Source organism: Eupeodes corollae, chromosome 1 (genome assembly GCF_945859685.1).
Source record: "Eupeodes corollae chromosome 1, idEupCoro1.1, whole genome shotgun sequence".
Taxonomy (NCBI): domain Eukaryota; kingdom Metazoa; phylum Arthropoda; class Insecta; order Diptera; family Syrphidae; genus Eupeodes; species Eupeodes corollae.
The window spans coordinates 207,126,219-207,145,866 of record NC_079147.1 but is presented as its reverse complement, the minus strand read 5'-3'; the positions used below and the strand labels follow the sequence as shown (position 1 = coordinate 207,145,866).

At 29.5% G+C, this 19,648-nt stretch overlaps 1 protein-coding gene across 2 annotated transcripts in view; it reads right to left on the bottom strand.

The window, feature by feature from the left end:
* The window catches only part of LOC129943087 (uncharacterized), a 54,357-nt gene that overhangs the window by 11,739 nt on the left and 22,970 nt on the right, over window positions 1-19,648 (bottom strand). For both annotated transcript variants that reach the window (XM_056052306.1, XM_056052305.1), the window contains exons 2-3: window positions 19,294-19,421; window positions 1,589-1,711 (exon numbers count right to left, since the gene is read on the bottom strand). In XM_056052306.1, coding sequence (XP_055908281.1) covers window positions 1,589-1,711; window positions 19,294-19,416 — 246 coding nt within the window. In that variant the 5' untranslated portion in view covers window positions 19,417-19,421. The remainder of the gene's footprint in view (window positions 1-1,588; window positions 1,712-19,293; window positions 19,422-19,648) is intronic.

The window sequence follows — 19,648 nt, the reverse complement described above, 5'->3', positions numbered from 1 at the left end:
CACGGAAATAAATAAAAATCTGTTAAGTTGGGCCAAACATTTGTAGATGTACAGGGTACCTTACAGTTACCGTCCTAAAAGTAAACAGTTGGTTCTAGAGCTCATATAAAGTAGAACTCTTCTCAGGTAATTTTCCTGTTTTGTCTCCCTATTTGTTCCAACAAATTATTACTTTGTTTTAACCCGAGGAACTCATTCTCCTTAAAAAAATTGTTGAAGTAAAATTAAATTATTTATTCTTTCTTGTTTAAATAATACAAACATTCAGATTTATACGTACTCGTATACATCGAAAAGGAAGCTTAAAAAAGAAGCACTTCATATGTGCAATATTAAATATGATCTCAGAAATCCGTAGTTTTCTTAAGCTTGCTTGCTATCTCTAAGCTCGATAATAATTGGTGTAATAATCGGGCACTGTCTGATAGAAAAGCACGCCACGTAGCTAAGCGTATTATGAAATGACTTTTGCAGAAGCTGTATATGTGAGGAAAAGGAGGGAGCAGTTATTCACCTCCTCTGTTAATGTTGGTTAAAAAATACATTTTGTATTTTCGTAAGAAAATCAATTTCGTTAAACCTGCAAATAATCCTCTATTTTACTCGCGGATTGAAATAATAATGATTGTTTCTCAATAACTACTCATACCAACATTACTGCCATGGTTAATAAGCCTTTATTGACAATCAAAGTTCTTTTTTTTTGATTTTCAATAGAGTCATTCATAAATTATTTTAAGACTCTTAAATCTAATAAAATATCAAATTTTGAAGACTTTAAAAAGTCTTAGTTTTTAAAGATGTCTAAAGCCGAAAAGTATTGAGCAGAAATAGGCATGAAATTGACTATGCATACATGTACATATGTCTTACGCTTGAGAATTAAAGATCACAAATATGGAAACATATTTAGTCTTTGGGAATCGCAAACCCTATCCTTATGAAACGTGTGTTAACTTTTTCGCAAATTGATTTTTCTCCATAGTTGCTTTTTTGAAGGTAACTTTATATGTTTTAAATTAATGAAGCAAAATTAAACCGCGCAAGCATAACATTTCTTTTTTCCAAACTTTGAAACCTCGTTGTTGATATCCTTAATAATTTTGTATACGTCTCTTGACTTTTATACAACAAACCAAAAAGGTCAAACCTTTTTAGAAGTCATATTTTCTTTTTATTTTTTCTAAAGCAAAACAAATGTCTGATAATATCCGAAGTGAAATAAGAAAAAATGTTCTTTTGATGGAAATTCCTTGCAAAAGTAAAATTTACAAAAGAAAGGAAGTTTTTCCAAATGATCATCGCTTCTTTGAGTTTCCATCGTTTTATTCTCTTTTTTTTTTGATGAAATTTCTTACATTTTCACTTTTTCATCATCAGTCATTTTTCTTCTGTTTGTTTGTTATTTGAAATCTTTTTACCCTCAATGCGTGAGAATACTTAGACTTTATCCAAGTTCTTTCACACAAATCAAGCAAAAAAAAAGGAAAAATTTATATCAAAACAAATTTTCATATACCCACCAAAAATGTTTTATGATTTTTCATTTTCGTTTTTCTTTTTATAATTTTGGTTTTTAACTTCTTACCTGCCTCGTGTTTTCCTTCATCTGTCTTCGGGCTATTTCTAGTAAAAGTCGCTGTCGAAGTACATCTAGAGGATTCACTATTGACAATGAAGGCTTTGTTCTTTTCTCAAGCAAATAATCGTCCTGCGAAAAAAATAAACACAAATTGAATGAAAAAGTGTTGAAAATAAATTTAAATGAATTCAATTTATAAGAATGATTAATTTATAAAGCCTTTAGAAAATAAAATTAAAGAAGTCAGTATGTATTACTATACTAAACTGATGAGCTCTTGTTATATTAGTGAGAAAAAAACGGGTGAAGGCGAAAAATAAAGATTGCAATTTATCGTTGATTTTGTAGACGAAATTCAATTTTGTTCATTTCGCGAGAGTTTGAGAATGATTTACACTTCATTTTTTTTTAATTGAGTTTGAGAATAATTTGTGTCATTATTCAGAAGGTCCTTTTTGGAATGTTGCCAGGCTGTTATGATTGAAGAACTTTTAGTTGAATTTTCAATTTTTTATGTTTTAGAATTTTGTATTCATTTATTAGTTTCGCAAAGTTTTCAATTTCATTTCGCATTTTTAACAATATGTTTCCACGTTTATCTCAGAGGTATTTCTTCTCAATTTGTAAATACTTAATTGATACAATTGAAGACTTATTTCAAGGAGTTTAGTTATTTCTTTTTAGAATTTTCAGAAAGTAATAAGCTTTTAGTCTTTCACACGCACAAAATACAAAATATAATTCAAATTTAGCATAAACTAAAAATCAGCAATTCCATAAATGGTTAAAACTTCATACCACAACTGGAAATTAGTTCTTCTAAAATCCAAAATTATTAATCAAAGGAATTACTGTGTAAAGTAAGGTGTTAAGATTCTAGAACAAAGGTACTAATAGCGTAAAAAAATACTAAATCGCCAACTCGATTTTTTGAGTTTTTAATACAGTTTGATTTTTAAAAAAGATAGTACCAATTGTGAAAAAGAGAGAGAGATTTCAAGGCAAGATTCGTCTTTAGATGGAATCCAGAGAATGTGTGGTAAATTAAAATCACCTAAAATCAAAATATTGGTTTCAGATTAGGACAAATTGATAACAAAATCTAATGCCAAGGAAAGACTCTAAAGGGAAGAAGAGAAATGTGTATTTTTTACCACTATAAGAACACTTCCACCTTAATTATTTGCATTATCAACATGACGATCAAATCTGTAAACTTCGAACTTTTAACTAAAAAGGTTCTGTGTCTGAAAAGCTCGAATTCAGCCAGGTTTCTGTCAAAACGAATATGTCGTGTGGGAATGATTGAGAGTTAAGAAACATAACACAAGTCTTACAACGAAGTCAGCTTACGTTTTGGTAAAAGAGGCTAAGTCTCTTAAGTCCTAATTTTTAAACTATTTTAATGTTTTTTTTTAACTTCTGTCATATGTTGTCCCAAATCCAATTCATTTTTTGAAGAAGTTCCTCCCTTACACTAATTTTACTCAATTCAAACAATAATTTATTATTATTTAACAAATTTTGTAAAATATTTGTATTTAAAATAATATCATCGAAATGAAAAATCATAAGAATAGTGTATGTTCTCATTAAATTCTATTAAATATTAAAATATTCATGAAAGAGATTTAAATACACACAACAAACTACACTTGGCAACAATGTCCTATGGTTTTCTGTCTTAAAGACGTTTATTTTCGTGTGTGGGGGAGTGTTTTAACAAATTATATAGGATTGAGATAAATTTGTTATGGATTCTTGTCAATTTCAAAGTCCATTAGCTTGTAATAAATAACGATCAGCTTAAGGGTGCCCTTTTTGTTTTGGTTTGTTTTATGTTTAGAAATATCAAGCTGCTGTATAAGTTATTGTGTAAAACAGCTTCTAATGAGCCATAGAAATGTTAATTCTAATGTTTTTGTTTCTTATTCTTGAAACTGCATAATGACTATGAATATTGTACATAAGACTTCGAATACAAACTTCTTACTGGTAGTACTCTTTGTTTTTGAAAATAAAAAGTGAAAAAAGAAAATTGGATGATAATTTATTTCGTTGTTCTTAATGAAGTGGAAGAATGCCTTTTTGGCTGGGGTAGGTTAAGGTTACTGTCTATGGACAGGAAAAGGTTGAGACCAGAGAACAAGATATTTATTTAAATATTGCACTGTACAATTTATTTTATTTTTATTATTTTGCTTTTTTCTTTTTCTTTTGTTTATGAAATATAAAGAATTAAATAGGAAGTTTATTTGTACATTTAATGTCGCGGAACAGTGATTTTGTAAAATGAATGGACACATAAAAGTATTGAAGAGATAAATCATGCAAACATTAACATAAAGAAATTGTTTTTATTTGTTTGTTGTGTCAAATTGAAGATATTTGTAAAAGAATATTATACAAGTATTCGTAGAAAAATTATTCAAGTGCAAACATTTTCTTTGCTTGTTTTCAGAAAAATTACTATTTTATAATGCTATTCCATCTTTATGCATTGCTAGATAAAATTCAATTCTTTATATATTGTTTACCTTAAAAGAAGTTAAAACGAGTATTGTTTGAATGATCTTTAAAGAAATAATATAGGCATAAGTTAAATTATATAAAAAAAAACCTTAGGTACATTTAAGTATTTTTTTCAATAGCTCTCTTTAATATTTTTGACAAAATTATGAAAATTTTAATAAGATCTCTTGTTTAAAAGTGTGAATTCTAAAAGCCGTTTATTTTTCTGTGGGCTTCATAAGTCTATATTGATATTTCCCGTTTTTCGATCGTAGAAGTAAAAACCAACCCAGAAAACGAGAAAAACATTCAGCTCAAAAACTTTCAAGTTTTAATACCAAAACTTCTGTTTACAACATTTAAATTCCACCATAAAATACGTTCAGAACACTTGTACACTGTTTTATGTCAAAACATAATGTCTCTAAATGTATCATTATTTAAAAAGTTATATAGTCCCTCCTTATATATATTTAAGGTTGATTTGAAAGATAAAAGTAATTTTAAATGAGATGTTCATACTAAAATGATCTGAAATCTGTGAGTTTAAAGTGAAGCGATTCGATTTTTATGATGACGGCCAAATCTCTAAGCTCCTCTAATGCAGCCCACATTTATAACTTCCCATTGGCATCCACTAAAAATGTTCAAATCGTAGGTATTTTATGTTCCAAGTCAATTTTATTATCAAGAGAAATTGATGTGCAAAAAAACATTCAAGTTTAAGCTATTTTGTTTGCAGATGTATTCGAACATTTGCATCGTTATATTTGTATAGGAAAACTCTTGTTTTAAATATTACAAAACATTAAAAACATATTCATAGCTATGTGAAAAGTTCTCATTTTGTCTTTGATAAACTTAACTCCAGTTTATGTTATTTATATAGAAAATTAAAACCCATTTTAAATCAATTTCCTGGAGTCTAAAAATGAACATTACAAAACCTATGTTTAAGCTGTTTTTAACTTTATAATACGTCAAAAATAAACAAACTAATTGTGAAAATAACATTGCTAGACATTTTATTTGAAAAAAAAAAACAAAAATTAAAATGTCAATAGACTTAAGCATCGATTAAGATTTTGATATTTTGCTGGATGTTGGAATGCTGCCACCCAACAGAAAACGAAAGCGCTTCTTTACCCAAATATACCGCTTTCAGAATCATTCGAAAGGTAATTTTTCGCCCGAAATTTTATCAAAGTGGCATATGTATGTAGGTAATAAGATGCTTGCTGCTTACGCATCTTTACGACAGTAAGTAATTATTTTGTTATAATAGGCGACTTAAATGAAATTTCTGAACTATAAGTACATAGAATACTTCCAAGGATTTTGGTTCCCTCTGCAACCCGTTTTTTTTTATAGCTTTAATTAAAATTGTACTAGAATTGTATGAGAATATGCCATTAGTTTCTAACTAAACAGAGCTGCCAAATTCTTTATGAATAGCAGTGTCTAAATTAAATGTTAAATTTCGTCTCCAGTTCAAATAGATTAGGGTTTAAAATATGACTGTGAATATTCCCCAAGATGTCAATTTCATTCTCAACATATTTAATTTAAAATCTAATTTTTAGTACTTTTTAAGGTTTCAGGTTTTTAATTTTCTCTTGATTGGTAAGATGAAGAAAGTTTAAAGTTGATATTATTTTTTTTTGTTCTCAAGAAAATCAATTCCAAGCAGTACTAAATTGTCAATTGAATTTTACCAAACATTGAACGAATATCAAGAAAAATATTTAGTTTTGAACCAAATAATTTTAAAGTTAAAACTTTCGTTTGTTCTCGGAAAAATTCGAGACGTTTTAACCAAATTTTAGTTTTATTTTTGTTAAGAAAATGAAATATTTGATTTTTTCAATTAGTCATAAATTTGCAGGAATTCTTATAAGATAAAATTATTTTGAAGCCAATATCTTTATTTTCTGCCAATATATTCGAGTTAAAAAACATTTTTTATCAGTTTTTAGTGGTAATGTTAAGCCGATCAATACCTATTTTTAAAGCGGCACAAAATAAGTGACAATTAGCTTTAAAGTGGAACGGCTACTACATAATAAGGTTACAAGAATTTAATTCTAAACTGCTGAAAATACACTAATTTTTTTCATTATTCATAATAAGTCAGACTCAGCTCTGAATGGAATGTTAAGCTTTTAGCTTTTTTTAAAAAAACTAGATTTTATATTTAATTAATGTATTATATTATATTTATGGCTGCAGTTTCTCAAAAATAAGATCGCCTTTTTGAAAAATAAGGCGGTTTTAAAAATGTTCTTGCAAAAATTAAGTATTGAATTCGTAAGAAACTCAAACTCGAGATTATAAACAAACACAATATTACGTTGGCAGAGAAGTCTAATAAAGTGGGTCTCCCGATTCCGTCGGTCTGTCTGTCTGACTGTTTTTGCCCCAACAGGACAAGCCATTTTGTCGATTGAGTTTAAACTTGAAAGTTAAAGTTTTATGCTGATTCGTCTTATAACTTTTTTTCCCCAATTTAATATTCCCCAAACAAATTTGTTCGTTCAAATTCAAATTTTCTCAAAAACAAACGGATAGATTTTATTAAAATTTTCTTCTTTCTCCAAATAGAATTTTTATTGTGTTTTTTAGTTTCCTTAAGAATTACTGAACTTAAGAACTACTGAATTGATTTCAATGATTTTAAATATTGTTTAAATAATGTTTCATGATCAAAAAGCCGATCAAAAATCGGAAAAATTAAGGTTTTTTTTACAAACCCAATAGCATTTAAATTTTTGAAATTTGTTTGAATTTTAAAATACAGGAAATATTTTTAAACAGATTCTTTGGATACACGAAGGACAACTTCAAAAGTGATTGCTGCCAAATAGTGGAGTATTATAAATTAAACCTTTTATTGGAAAACTCTTTATTCAATCACTTCTCCTTATATTTTGTTTAAAGTTAGAACCCATCATTTTGGACCACTAATTTCTTCAAGGTAACTTTACTTATTATTCTGGTCCTACATTAAATCTTCTTATTTGAACTATTAAATCTAACAATCTTCTTCTAAATTTAAAAAATAGATTCTTATAACAAGCTAGTTCTGGTGTTGTTTTTTTAAGGTTTTTAGGCATTCGATTTCATTTGTAACAATATTTTGTGTACGATAAACAATTTTGAATTCAATATCTTTCATTTTTCTTTCAGTTTGTAGTTATTTTGTAAAACATTTTGTCGTTTCTCAAACATTAACTTTATGTTTGCAATCTTGTTTTGCATATTATAAATTAAGTTCCATTTCAATAACTCTTTTTGTTCTCGAGACATTTCAGTTGACAGCGAATTTTGTCCAATTTTTAGTAAAGCTTTGATGACAATTCGAGTCCTAAACAGTTTTTAAAAACTCATAGTACTTTTTTTTAAACTTTGTCTTCTACTTTTGTTAAAAAAATTACCAGATGTCAAAAACGATTTTTTTGTATGTATACAATTTTTTTGACGGTAGTATATTCTTTTGTTAGCAAACTTTCCAAGGCTGCACATATTAAATTTTTGATTTTTTTCCAATTTAAATCAGTTTGGAATAATCTTAACTTTAAATAAAGTTGCTAACGTCATTGGTCGCAGACATATTGTGGGTGACCAAGTTTTCAATTTCCACCCACTCAATTTTTTGAAAGTAATTTCTGCATCTTTTTTCAATACCGGTTTTTGATAAATACTCGATTAAATAAAATATCCCGAAAGTACGTACATACATACACACGCACAAATTGACAACTCCCTTAGAACCTTTAATTTAGATTCTAGGGACAACCTTTTTTAGTTTAACAAATCAGACCCATTACAATAAATTAATATGGAAAGTTTGATATTAAGTTATAAAATGTTTTACGCTAATCATTTTTCGAAGCATCAACATCAAAAAACAAAAATCTAAATCCCAATTGTATCATGTTTCATAATCATTTTTTTTAACAATTCTAACGAATTCCTAGAAAATAGGTACTTCAAATTAGTCAAAGTTTAAAAGTTTACCTTGCGAAAAGTGACAAGAAATTAAGAAACTTCTTCCGTCAAATTTTGTTATTTCCTAAAAACATCAATCATATATTTCGTTCCTATAAAAAAAGTTATACGGCAGCTAAGAGAAGAAAATTAAAAATGAAACATTTGCTTTTGAAATTCTTGAGTGAGAATTTTATCGTCTAAGAAATTTTCTCGAAGGAATATTTTCATATAGTATGCGTGTTGTACATATTTCAAACTTTTCCTTATCCCATCCGATACCATACTAAACTTGTACCTAATTAGAAAAAGCTTTTGATGCGTGGATTGATGAACCCGTCACTCGTCCTTCGTTTAGTCTATTACCATGTGTGTTGAGTCCTCGTGTATGTGGAGTGAGAAAGCCCAGAGAATCCTTTCTATAATAAACGGAATATTTATTCAAAATCAAATTTAAATGCAAGTTAAACTTTCAAACGAATTCGAAAAAAAGTTAAGTTGAGACTGAGATGTAGAAGAATTTCATCATTATGGCACGTTTACTTTGTACTTTGTAAAACAAATGGGAAATCAACTTTTTAACAAGACGTGTATCATTTACCTTATACGTATCCTCTTTTTTGTATGTACAGTTCTCATATTGAAAATGGAAGCATTTCGAATGAAACTGCGAACGTGCGTCAAAAGTGTCAACGAGAAAAATATATTAACGAACCGAAACTCTTTTCATGTCACCCTCATATCAGGTATGTTAAAGGTAGCTTCAAAACTCCAGGGTTTGTATACTTGTTTTTGTTTTTGTTTGCTCATATAATTGAGAGGGTTAAACATGATTGTTTGACTGAGCGGTATTGAATTTTAATTGACTGGACAAGATTTTATGGAAAAAAATAATGCCCACAGAAACCAAAACCACTTCGATTTCGTATCCAGGAGGCAACAGGAATGATTGAAAAAGTTTTACGCCCGATGAAACAATCTGATTATACAAGAGTATCAATTCGAGTTCAGTTTATCATGGACAACACTACGACCAACCGACACGACGACGACGACACCACGATGAGGAGGACAACGATTACGCTGACACTGAGATGGTTATGGGGCTAAAACAAGTTGGGAAAACAAAGATCCATTGTGTCTCTACAGACACTTTACTTTGGTGTAAGAGTTGAAGGTTGAGAAATGCATACATAAAGTACGTAAACCACCCTTTAGCAATTTTCAAGATAACATTATTTATATGTACCTACACTACACGTGTTTGCAGAACTTCTTGCATCTCTTCGTTTGTCTAGAAGATCGTACCTGTGTTGAAGACCTCCTGGCAAAATGTAAGGTGATATGAAATTGTTGTTAATGTGTTACAGCAAGGAATAAGTTACTGCATCATCACAGAGGAAATTCTGTCTTTTCCTTGCGTCTTTCCCCTCTCCTTTCACTCTGTCACTCTTTCTAATAGACGAACTTTGGAATAATTATTATTATTTTGCATTTGATTATATAAGAACAATAGATTTCCAGATGCGTGTTTAAGTTTAAATTGTTTAATCGATGTTAGATAAACTACTGTAGGTATGCATTTATCTTGATCCTAAAAGGTAAACCTAGACATAGACACTGATGACAATACTGATTCAGTTTTTGTTATTTATGATGTCTGGATTGTTAAAATAGGGTAAAATTATCATCGTTTAAATGATACAACTTTCAAATACCCCTATTTCAAGTGTCATATAATATCAATTGATAGTTAAGAAATGTTGAAGTTCGTTCAATTAAAACTTTATTTATTTGGAAACTTATTCACTTTTAAGTGATAATTTAGAAATTTTCTTGATATTCGTAATAGATTGGAACAGTTTTCAATATAAACTCTATATATGTCATTATTTATGAAAAGGTAGATCGTAAAGTTCTTGATTCAGCATTTGTACGCAACGACTATCAAAATATTAGTTCAATCATATCCGTGTGTTTGTAAAATTATAATTGTACACATTTGATTGATTTGTCCTCAGTGGGTAAAGGCTCTTAAGTCGACTTGAGTTGTTTAGGTAATTATCCTTTTTTTTTGTATATTCCGTCCACAAATAATTTTTCTTTTTACTCTCGTTTATTAATCTTTTAAAACAAATAAAATTATAACGTTTTGTAAAATAGTTTCAGCTTAATTCGTAGAGTCTTGCAAAAGTTAAAAAAAAACTTTAGTAGAGTATTATTATTCGTCTTATGTATTTAATTTATTAAATTTGTTAGATAATAAGCACAAATGATTTTGCTAAAATATCTAAAGTTAATTTCTTGTGCGATATTAATCCAAAAAGTAAGATCACTCAAGTCACCTTAAAATATTTTACCACATAACTCTTCTTCCGTATACTATATATATGTTCTTATATTTATTTAAGATGTTGTACAATATTTGGAAACTACAAAAAAAAGAATAAAAAAACACAATAACAGTTAAACCAACCTTAAAACATCTTAGGCTATTTAACAAATGAAAAACTGTATTAATTATTTTGGTAAAAGCACTTAAGTCATAAAAACATTAATAAATTTAACTAATGCTCAACTTATTTACGTTTACTATTTAAAAATTTGTATAAACAAATATTGCAAATTTCAAAATCTACTTTTGGACAAACTATGAAAATAAAGTTAACATCTTTTACCTTTTGAACACAAGAATTTTGATTAAAAAATATCAAACCACTTTCGATTTTAAAGGACTTAAACTGTGTAATATTAGTTAACAAAATCTAGTTAATGGTCTAAATAAACAAATACTCTTAATATTTATTTCGTATGCAATGACCTAAATCTATTGTTAACAAATAAAATTAAAAATATATTTAAACATTTGTTACATAGTCTATTCTATTTCTTGAAGAAAACTAAAGGTTTATGAAGTTATATTAAAAATGCAATAATGTAATTTTCTTTTCTCGACTTACAACCGTTTTAATAATTTTTGGTACTTTTCATTTCATTCGACACTGACTTTTCCAAATTACAGCCGAACTCGGGTTTTATTTTATTAAGACAAGAACCGGTATTTATTTATTAATGTTGAATAAATCAATAATAATTATGTTTTAATTTTGCAAAATTAGAGTAAGTTTAAAAAAAGTATGCAGAAAATCAAAAAACCGTCGAAAAGTACACCAAGACTGGAAAATTATTTCATAAGTTGTCTGCTTTATATATGATCTTTTCTTTTGTTTCTGTGGGCTATGCTGTATTTCTACAAATAAATAGCTTATCTTTAGAGAGTTCTAATTTATTTTTATCAGTCTATCTGACTTTCTGACAAATTATAACGATATTTATGAAGGTGGCAACCAACAAATTTAAATCTCCTAAACCTTTATTGATAGTCGAAGCTCTTATGAATTTGGCCTATTGGCAAGAAAAATTAGACATTCACTTCGAAAAAATTTCGACAAAGTTAATTTTTGCTGGAAATACTTTCTAAGAAGTATTAAAAACATTTTATCTTTCACATAGGATTTTACTTGAGAAAATGATTTTTGCATTTTCTATATTATAAATAGTGGAGATAATAATTATAATAATAAATACTTTTTAAAATTATTTTAAGAAAGTGTAAGAATGAATGAATGAAGCTCTCAACCAAAGTTCTATTTTATCGAAGAGCATTGTATTAAGTATAAACTTTATGCATTCTTGTCTTCTACACAAATATAAATTTAAGAAAATAGTAAAATCTTATTTAAATATTGTATTGCCTCACCCTTTTTTACCGTTATTTTAACGGACTATGCTCTAGTGAAATAGCCAGTTGCATTCCTCCCCTTAAACAATTTAACCGTAATACCCGCGCTTCTAGGAATGCCCATCAGTTTACCCTTGAGCCCAACTATGACGTACTATGAAGTACAGAGATTCTTTTTTTAGCCGTACTACGCGAATGTGGAACGCCTTGCCACACTCTATCTTTCCCTGTCATTGCAATGTTCAGAAATTTAAAACCAATGTACACCGACACTTCCTATCCAACCCTTCCCTCTTTTCCTAATGCTCACACTGTGTCTTTGGCATATTAAAGGTATAAAAAACCCTTTTAGTGTTTGCTAATTATAAAAAAAAAAAAAAAATATGGATGAATTATCATTCCTTATCATATTAAAAAAAAGCGAATTCTCACAAACGATGTTCCCATCAGACATCCAAGGACATTCTGAGTAAATTTATATTTTTTCACAAACATTCTTCCAAGGACAAAGAGAGCTTATTTTTACTTGTAAGAGGAATACAATAATTGAAATAACATTTTTTTATTTAAATTGAATTAGAAAAATTAATTATTCGGTCTTGTGAGCACCTTTATACTTTGTAATGAATCTTATTCTCTTATTCATTACGTTTACATACACATTTATATGCAATTCAATCTCTATTTTGAAAATAAACATTTAATAAAATCTCACTTATTTGCACTTAACAGAACGGTACTAAATACATACTGCACCTGTGAATTTGTGTGTTAATTTTTGTTATGTTTTCATTTGAAAATTGTATTTAGGTTACCTTCCTATAACACTGACATCACATCAGAAAGACTTTATTCACACATAATAGTATTTACTTGTTGATTACCTATATGAAATGATGGCGTTTAATTATAAAATAAGGATAATGAAATGATATTCCAGGAAATAACATTTGGTTAAACAAAAGCGCTTTGGTGTTTTATGATTAGATCACAAACATTTACTAGGAAGCAGGTTCCAGTAGTAAGTGCTATGTGTTTATTACAACAGCACTCCTCTATTTTTGCAGCCTACACTCAGAGGAAAATTGTTTGTTACAATAAATACAAGCATAGTGTAATCCTATGCTCTGAATTTCTGAGTTTTCTAATAAGATGTTTCATTTTGATACTGAAATAATGTTTTTAAGGCCACGACAATGGTTTAAGCACTCGACAGTATCGATTGTGGACCCTTAAAACGATAAGTCGTAAAATCACCTCTTTAAGAAATAATACGTTCAGAAAATAAAGTCTTAAAAAACTGTCACCACTTTAATAGTAAGTTTTAACAATTTTAAGATTCAAATTCCAAAATAATGAATTATTTAAAATTAAAACTATTTTTTGCAAACTATTTATGTTTACGGTTTTCGAAACCGTGGATTCTACGCTCCAAAAGAAGTTAAAATTTCAAATAAAAGTTTAAGTTGAAATAATACACAAACATTTAAGTTGAAGAGAATATCATTTCTTTGTGTTAAACTGTTTGAAAAATTAAATTACGGTAACCACTTCTTCTGCTGTTCATTTATTTTGAGAAGGCTGCTGACAGTTGCAATAAGGAATTTATCTGGCTTGCTTTGCGGAAGAAAGGTATGCGGCATAAACTCATTTTTATTACAAAAGCGACTTATGATGATGTAGGTTGTAAAAAGAGTTTATCGAAATGGAATCAGACAGTCGACCATTCTGTCACCAATTCTGTTCTTATTAGTGATCAGTGATGTTTTGTGGAATGCCTTGACAGCAAACAAATCTAAAGCATCTAGATTACGTGGGCGATGTTTGGCTTGATATCTGATAGGATAATAATCAAATAAAAACAAGGGTGAAGAAAACAAAAATCTTGAGGTTGAAAATCAACATGGGAAAAAATAAAATGTCGAGCCTCTTAATCTTCCAAGGCATCCTCTCTAATACAAATTGCCCAGCAACCAGTAGATAAAGTAGAGAGTTTTTTGTATCTTGGAAGTATTGTGTCTACTGAAGGCGGAATATGAAAAGATATTGCTAACCGTATCCTGAAACTAAGGCTACTTTTGGGACAGTGTTTCTAATATTTGGAGAAACAACTCTCTCATCTTGACGACAAAGTTGTGATTGTTCCGGTAAAATGTCTAATTAGTACTTTTATACGGGGAAAGCAAAGCAACAAATAATTGGCAACTGCAAATCTTCATTAATAAGCATCCATGGATTTTCTTATCCCAATGAAAAACTATAGAGGATAAGGGATCAGGACTAAATTGACACTCATAAGAAGGCGCAAGTGGAAGGGGATGACCCAAGAGCTTATAAAAGATAATGACTACATTGCAGGACAGAAAATGCAGTTGAATCAACTCATTCAAAATAGCAGAAGAGTCGGGATCGAGAGATCAATAAGTGGAGGAGGACAATTGAGGAGGAATCGACGAGATTGGGAAATACCAGTCAGAGAATACCCATGCAACTTATTTAAGTTGAATGTGGAACAATTTATAGGTCTGAGAATCTAAGTAAGTGTAGATTCAAGTCAAATTAGATGCTTATTCCGAATGACGAAAATTGAGGTTTTGATTTCGTGAAAAGAGTGTCCTTAAAATTCAACTTCAGCAATAGTAGAATCGATAAGCCTGATTAACTCTTAAAGTACCAATAAGACAAAACAGAACCCATAACAGACTCCAAATTGTTAATGTAGACCAACAATTTTTTTCCAGTGTATTTACTCTAGTGAAAGGGAATTGCAAATTTAAATATGTCACGGGGATTGTGGTAACGATAAAAATGGAATGAGAAAAGGTCATCCGGTATTATTTAATCACGTGTAGAGTATGCATCCTCAATCCTTATATTATTACACACATATATTTTACACCGAACGTATACATATCCAAAGGACATTATACCGTCAACATTGTTGCTGTCGTCGTCGTGGCGTGGCCACGCGGTTGGTGAAATTTACTGGCAAATTAATCGACATTAAAAGTATAACGCACATATGTATGTGTTGTGTATGTATGTTTGCAGGAAGGACAGGTAAGGTACCTTTTACATATTCGTCCTTGTCGTATTTTTTACCATTTTTATGCAACAAGGTGTGAAATGTGTGATGTGAAATATTATTCTTGTGGCTTGTATCACAATATGGCTCTGTGTTATTACATGGTTAGTAGTCAAATCAATAACTGCTAGGTAGCGAACTACTGACGGGTATTTTTCTCAATTCATGCAAAGAATCGAGTTAATTTGACGTAACGAACTTCTTCTTTATCAAAAAAATAAAACTACATTTCATTGCACATCACCACGACCGCGACCACCGAATTATGTAATTTCGACATCGTGTTGGCGATGGTGGTATTGAATTATTTTCAATAAGGATATTGGTTGATGCGGTTTTACTGAGGGGTAAAATATAGAAAAGAATTACCGATATAACCAAGTTGAATGTGGCACAATATTGTTTTCTTATATCTTTGGAGGATTATAACGCTCGTAATAGATGGCAGAAATGACTGTGTTAAGTGCTGTGTATCACTTTTTCATACAAAACTGCAACTTAGGTTGTTAAATTTTATAACAAAGTAGAATAAGATTGTTTTCTTTGAAGATGAAGATTCGTACAAAATGACATTTATTTAGTATAGAAATTGAAGGTTCATCCCTATGACAATTTAAAATAAACTTCTATTAATTTTTAATCGATCGTCATTTGTATGTCACTTTTATAATAATAGTTATTGGAGTTTCCGCTTAAATAACTTTTGTTTTAAGGTTTGGGATTGATATATCTATTTCTAGAAACTTTTGGATGTTTGTTTGGAGTTTACGAAAAAAAGTTTCATTAAAACTAAAAACTCTTAAAAATGAAATATTTTTAAAGAGTTACAATCAATTCTTAAGAAAATCGACAGCGAAATATTGTCCAGTTGTGCAGCATGATATTTCATAATGTACACCAGATTCCTTCCACTTTTTTGTAAATTCAGTACGTAGTGAGGTTAAGTTTAAGTAATTCATATGAATATTGAGCTTTTGTAAACCCTAAAAACTGATACAAATATCAACACAGTTTGTGATACTATTTGTTAAAGCAATTAGACCTTTTAACTTTCTTAAACATATAGATAAAAAATGCTCATTTTTTACAGTGCTAAATGTTAAGAAAAAAGAGGCTGGGATGCGACCCACACTGATAACTTCCCATCCCGTCTGTCGATTTGTCTATATGTACTCGTATCAATTTTTACCAAATTTGTGTACTATTTTTTGTAGATTTAATTTTTTATGATTTTTATATAAAAATTACTGAATATCGAAAACAATATTTTCTGTGAAATAAAATAAGTTTGAAGCCAATATTTTTAATTTTTGAAAATCTATTTGAGTCAAAAGTAAATTTTTACCAAGTTTTAGTTTTGTTTTTTTTTTAGAGTTTTAGTTTTTGAAAAAACACTGTCAATTCGATTTTTTCAAAACTTTATCGAATGTTGAAAACAATATTTCTTATAAGATACTATTAGTTTGTAAAAGTTTTGAAAAGATATTTGAGTCAAAAATCAACTTTTACCACTTTTTATTAATTTTTTTTTTTAGGTTTTTATTTTTTGTAAAAAAAACTGTCAATTCGATTTTTCTCAGCATTTTTCAGAATGTTAAAAACAATATTATTTATAAGATAAAATAAGTTTGAAGCCTTAATTTCAAGTTTTTGAAAAGATATTTAAATCGATATTCAATGTTTTTTTTTTAGATTTTTATTTTTTATAAAAAAAACTGTCAATTCGATTTTTCTCAAAATTTTATCAGATTATTCTTCGTTGCACAAAATTATTTTGGGGATGAAATCATATTTTAGTCGTACAATTTTGGAGGTGACACATTTTTTTCAGTTTTTTTTTATTTATAAAAATATAATTCTTTGATATTACGTTACAATATATTATATAAAATTTAATTCAAGTCTCTATCGTTTTTGGTTTGTAAGATATTAAGGGTTAACCAAAATGTTCACCTTTTTTCAAACTGCTATGGTAAAAAAAAAACACCCACGCAATTTTCTTGAGAGCCCTTTCTGCTTTCTTATCGGTATAATTAAATTTATTTGAAGGCGATATCTCTTTTGGTTCTCGAGCTATGGACGACGAAAAAAACGTCGCGAACGCTTACAATTTGAAAAATCGGACCCATTACAATAACTTCCTATGGGAACTTAACAAAACATTTACATCTTCATCAATAGAAAATAGTTGTAATGCAATAAAAGACTGTATCTATGAAGCAATTCTAATATGTTGTGGTAAAAAGTAAAAGTTTTATCCAAAAAAAGCCTTGGTTTGACTGTGCGTGTAATGTAGCTCAAAAAATAACTTTTAAACATTTTAAGTGGTTAAGACAATTTAATATTGATGTATTTTACGGATAAGCTTTTTACATACATTGAGAAAACGTAAATACTATAACCTAACTGAATTTTGTAAACACTTCAAAAGAATTGTGAAGATTAGCAAAAGAGATTCGTTTAGAATAGTCGGTACTATCTTATCCTGGATATACCTGGATCATAAAATAGAGATGGTTTAGCCACCAGTTCTAAAAATAAAAAGCTCATTTACGAATTTTATAAGACTGCCAGACCAGTACTGATTAATGAAATGTACAGATTATGCAGCTACATTCTTAAAACAGCAATAATTCCAATTTCGTTTGAACAATCGCTCATGTATCTGATATTGAAAAAAGGCAAGGCTAATGATGTCACAAACTATCGTGGATTGTCCTTCTTGGACACTTTGTATAAAATTTGTATGTCCGTGCTCCTTAACAGGCTTATATAGTCTGGGTTAAAAAAAACAACATTCTGAACGTACATATATCACACCACATATTTTAACAACTACTCAACAGACGACCAGATCTTCAATTTAGCTTATCTTCAGTTCCAATTGTGTGAAAAGAAGAGTACGCCTTTTTTGTCAATCTAAAAGTTGTATTTGACTACACTTGGTATCTCCAAAAATGATAAACAATTTAAAGTTGATTTATAAAAACACCACAGCAGCTGTCGGGAAGGCAAAAATAGATCTGAATTTTTTCAACAAATAAAGCAAATAACCAATTTTATTTACTACTGCGGAAAATGGTCAATCTTTGAAAATCAGAAATAGAGATCTTCCGAAATGGAGGGCGGAGGGCAGCATAAGAAAAAAAGGTTTTCGGTGGTGGGGACAAAGCTGTTAAAAACCAATATAAATAGGTATCTTAGAGTTATTTTAAAGTATAACATGTTTTGGACGAAACACTTAAAAAGACTACGATTATGAAATAAAAATATCCGACGCTCAGCTAAATTCAAAATCTATGATGCGGCTTCAAGATCAATTATACTGTACTGCGCACGAGTGTGGGGCTACAAGGAGTATGACCAAGTAGAGAAGCTGCAACGTTTCTTTCTAAAAAGATGTTTTCTTCTTCCCAATAATACACCAAATTATGTATTACACTAAGTCTAGAGCCATAGAGCTACCGAATAATAGACTTCCCAAAATCCTTTCGGAAAATATTATTCGTAAGAAAATCTATTGGGCCAACGAATGGAGGGTGTTTTTTCAGATACTTCAATTGAACACACTTTCACATTTAAGTGACAAAAGGTACTGGTAAGAATGCTATGAGAAAAACATTACAGGAAGTTTGAATCTTCAATCGATTTTGAGGCAGTATGTTAAATAAAAGCCAACAGAAACTAGTTTATCAAGGCTCTTAAAATCTATAAATTTTACCATGAATTCCAAAATAGTGCTGTTGGATACTAAGAAATATACTGCAGAGACCCTGCCGGCGGCTGTGGTGGGCTGGACAATTAACATGCATGATAGAAGAAGGACCCACTCGGGAATTCCTTTGCGGTACAATTTATGGTAGAAGACAGCGTGAAGACTATGCCTCAGATGCGCTTGTACAATGGTGTATACTAGTACGGCCACAGCCTTGGGATTGGTGGAGTAGTTCAATAAACCATGAAAAGTGGAGACAAATGTTGAACGGGCCTGGAACAGATGTCGGTTGTGGCAACGATGACGTCCTACGAATTAAGTCAATTTCTAGGAATACTTTGTACCAAATTTCAGTGGAAGCATAGACTTCTCCATTATACATAGTTTTCAAATTAGTACCGAAAATTTCAAAAAAAATCCTGTTCCGTAATTGGAGTATTTTTGCAAACACAGAACTTGCCCTTAAAACAATATTGTAAGAAGCCATTCTGATCCTTGCTATTTTTTTTGTTTAATAGGGAACCAAAACAAAAATAAGAAAACTAAAAACAAATTCATTCATAGATGTGAATCGGATGTGATCGAATAAAAAAAAAGGATACTAAAAAAGTGCAAAAGGATAAAAGCAAAAGCAATCGAATCAAAATAACTACATTCAACTAATTTTATACCTGAATCATACTGCTGGGTGAATCAATGGCGTTATATTCATGGTATCCTCGTTGAGCTGTGCATACAAACCGACTAGCGCAGAGTAACGTTATAACCGGGCAAAGCCACGCGGTAGCTTTCATTATTTCTGTAAGGATACAAATAAAAATATTTTTTTATTATTATTTTGCATACATTTTTATTGAAGCAGTTTTGTCTATGCTAGAATATCTAGTGGAAAGATAGAGATTTGGTGAATGGAAGGATATATGTTTGTAGTTAACATTTTTGATATTAGGAAATATGTATTTTTTAGGGTGTATTGATATCATTTATCACTTTAATTAAAACTGACAATTTCGGTTAAATTCACTT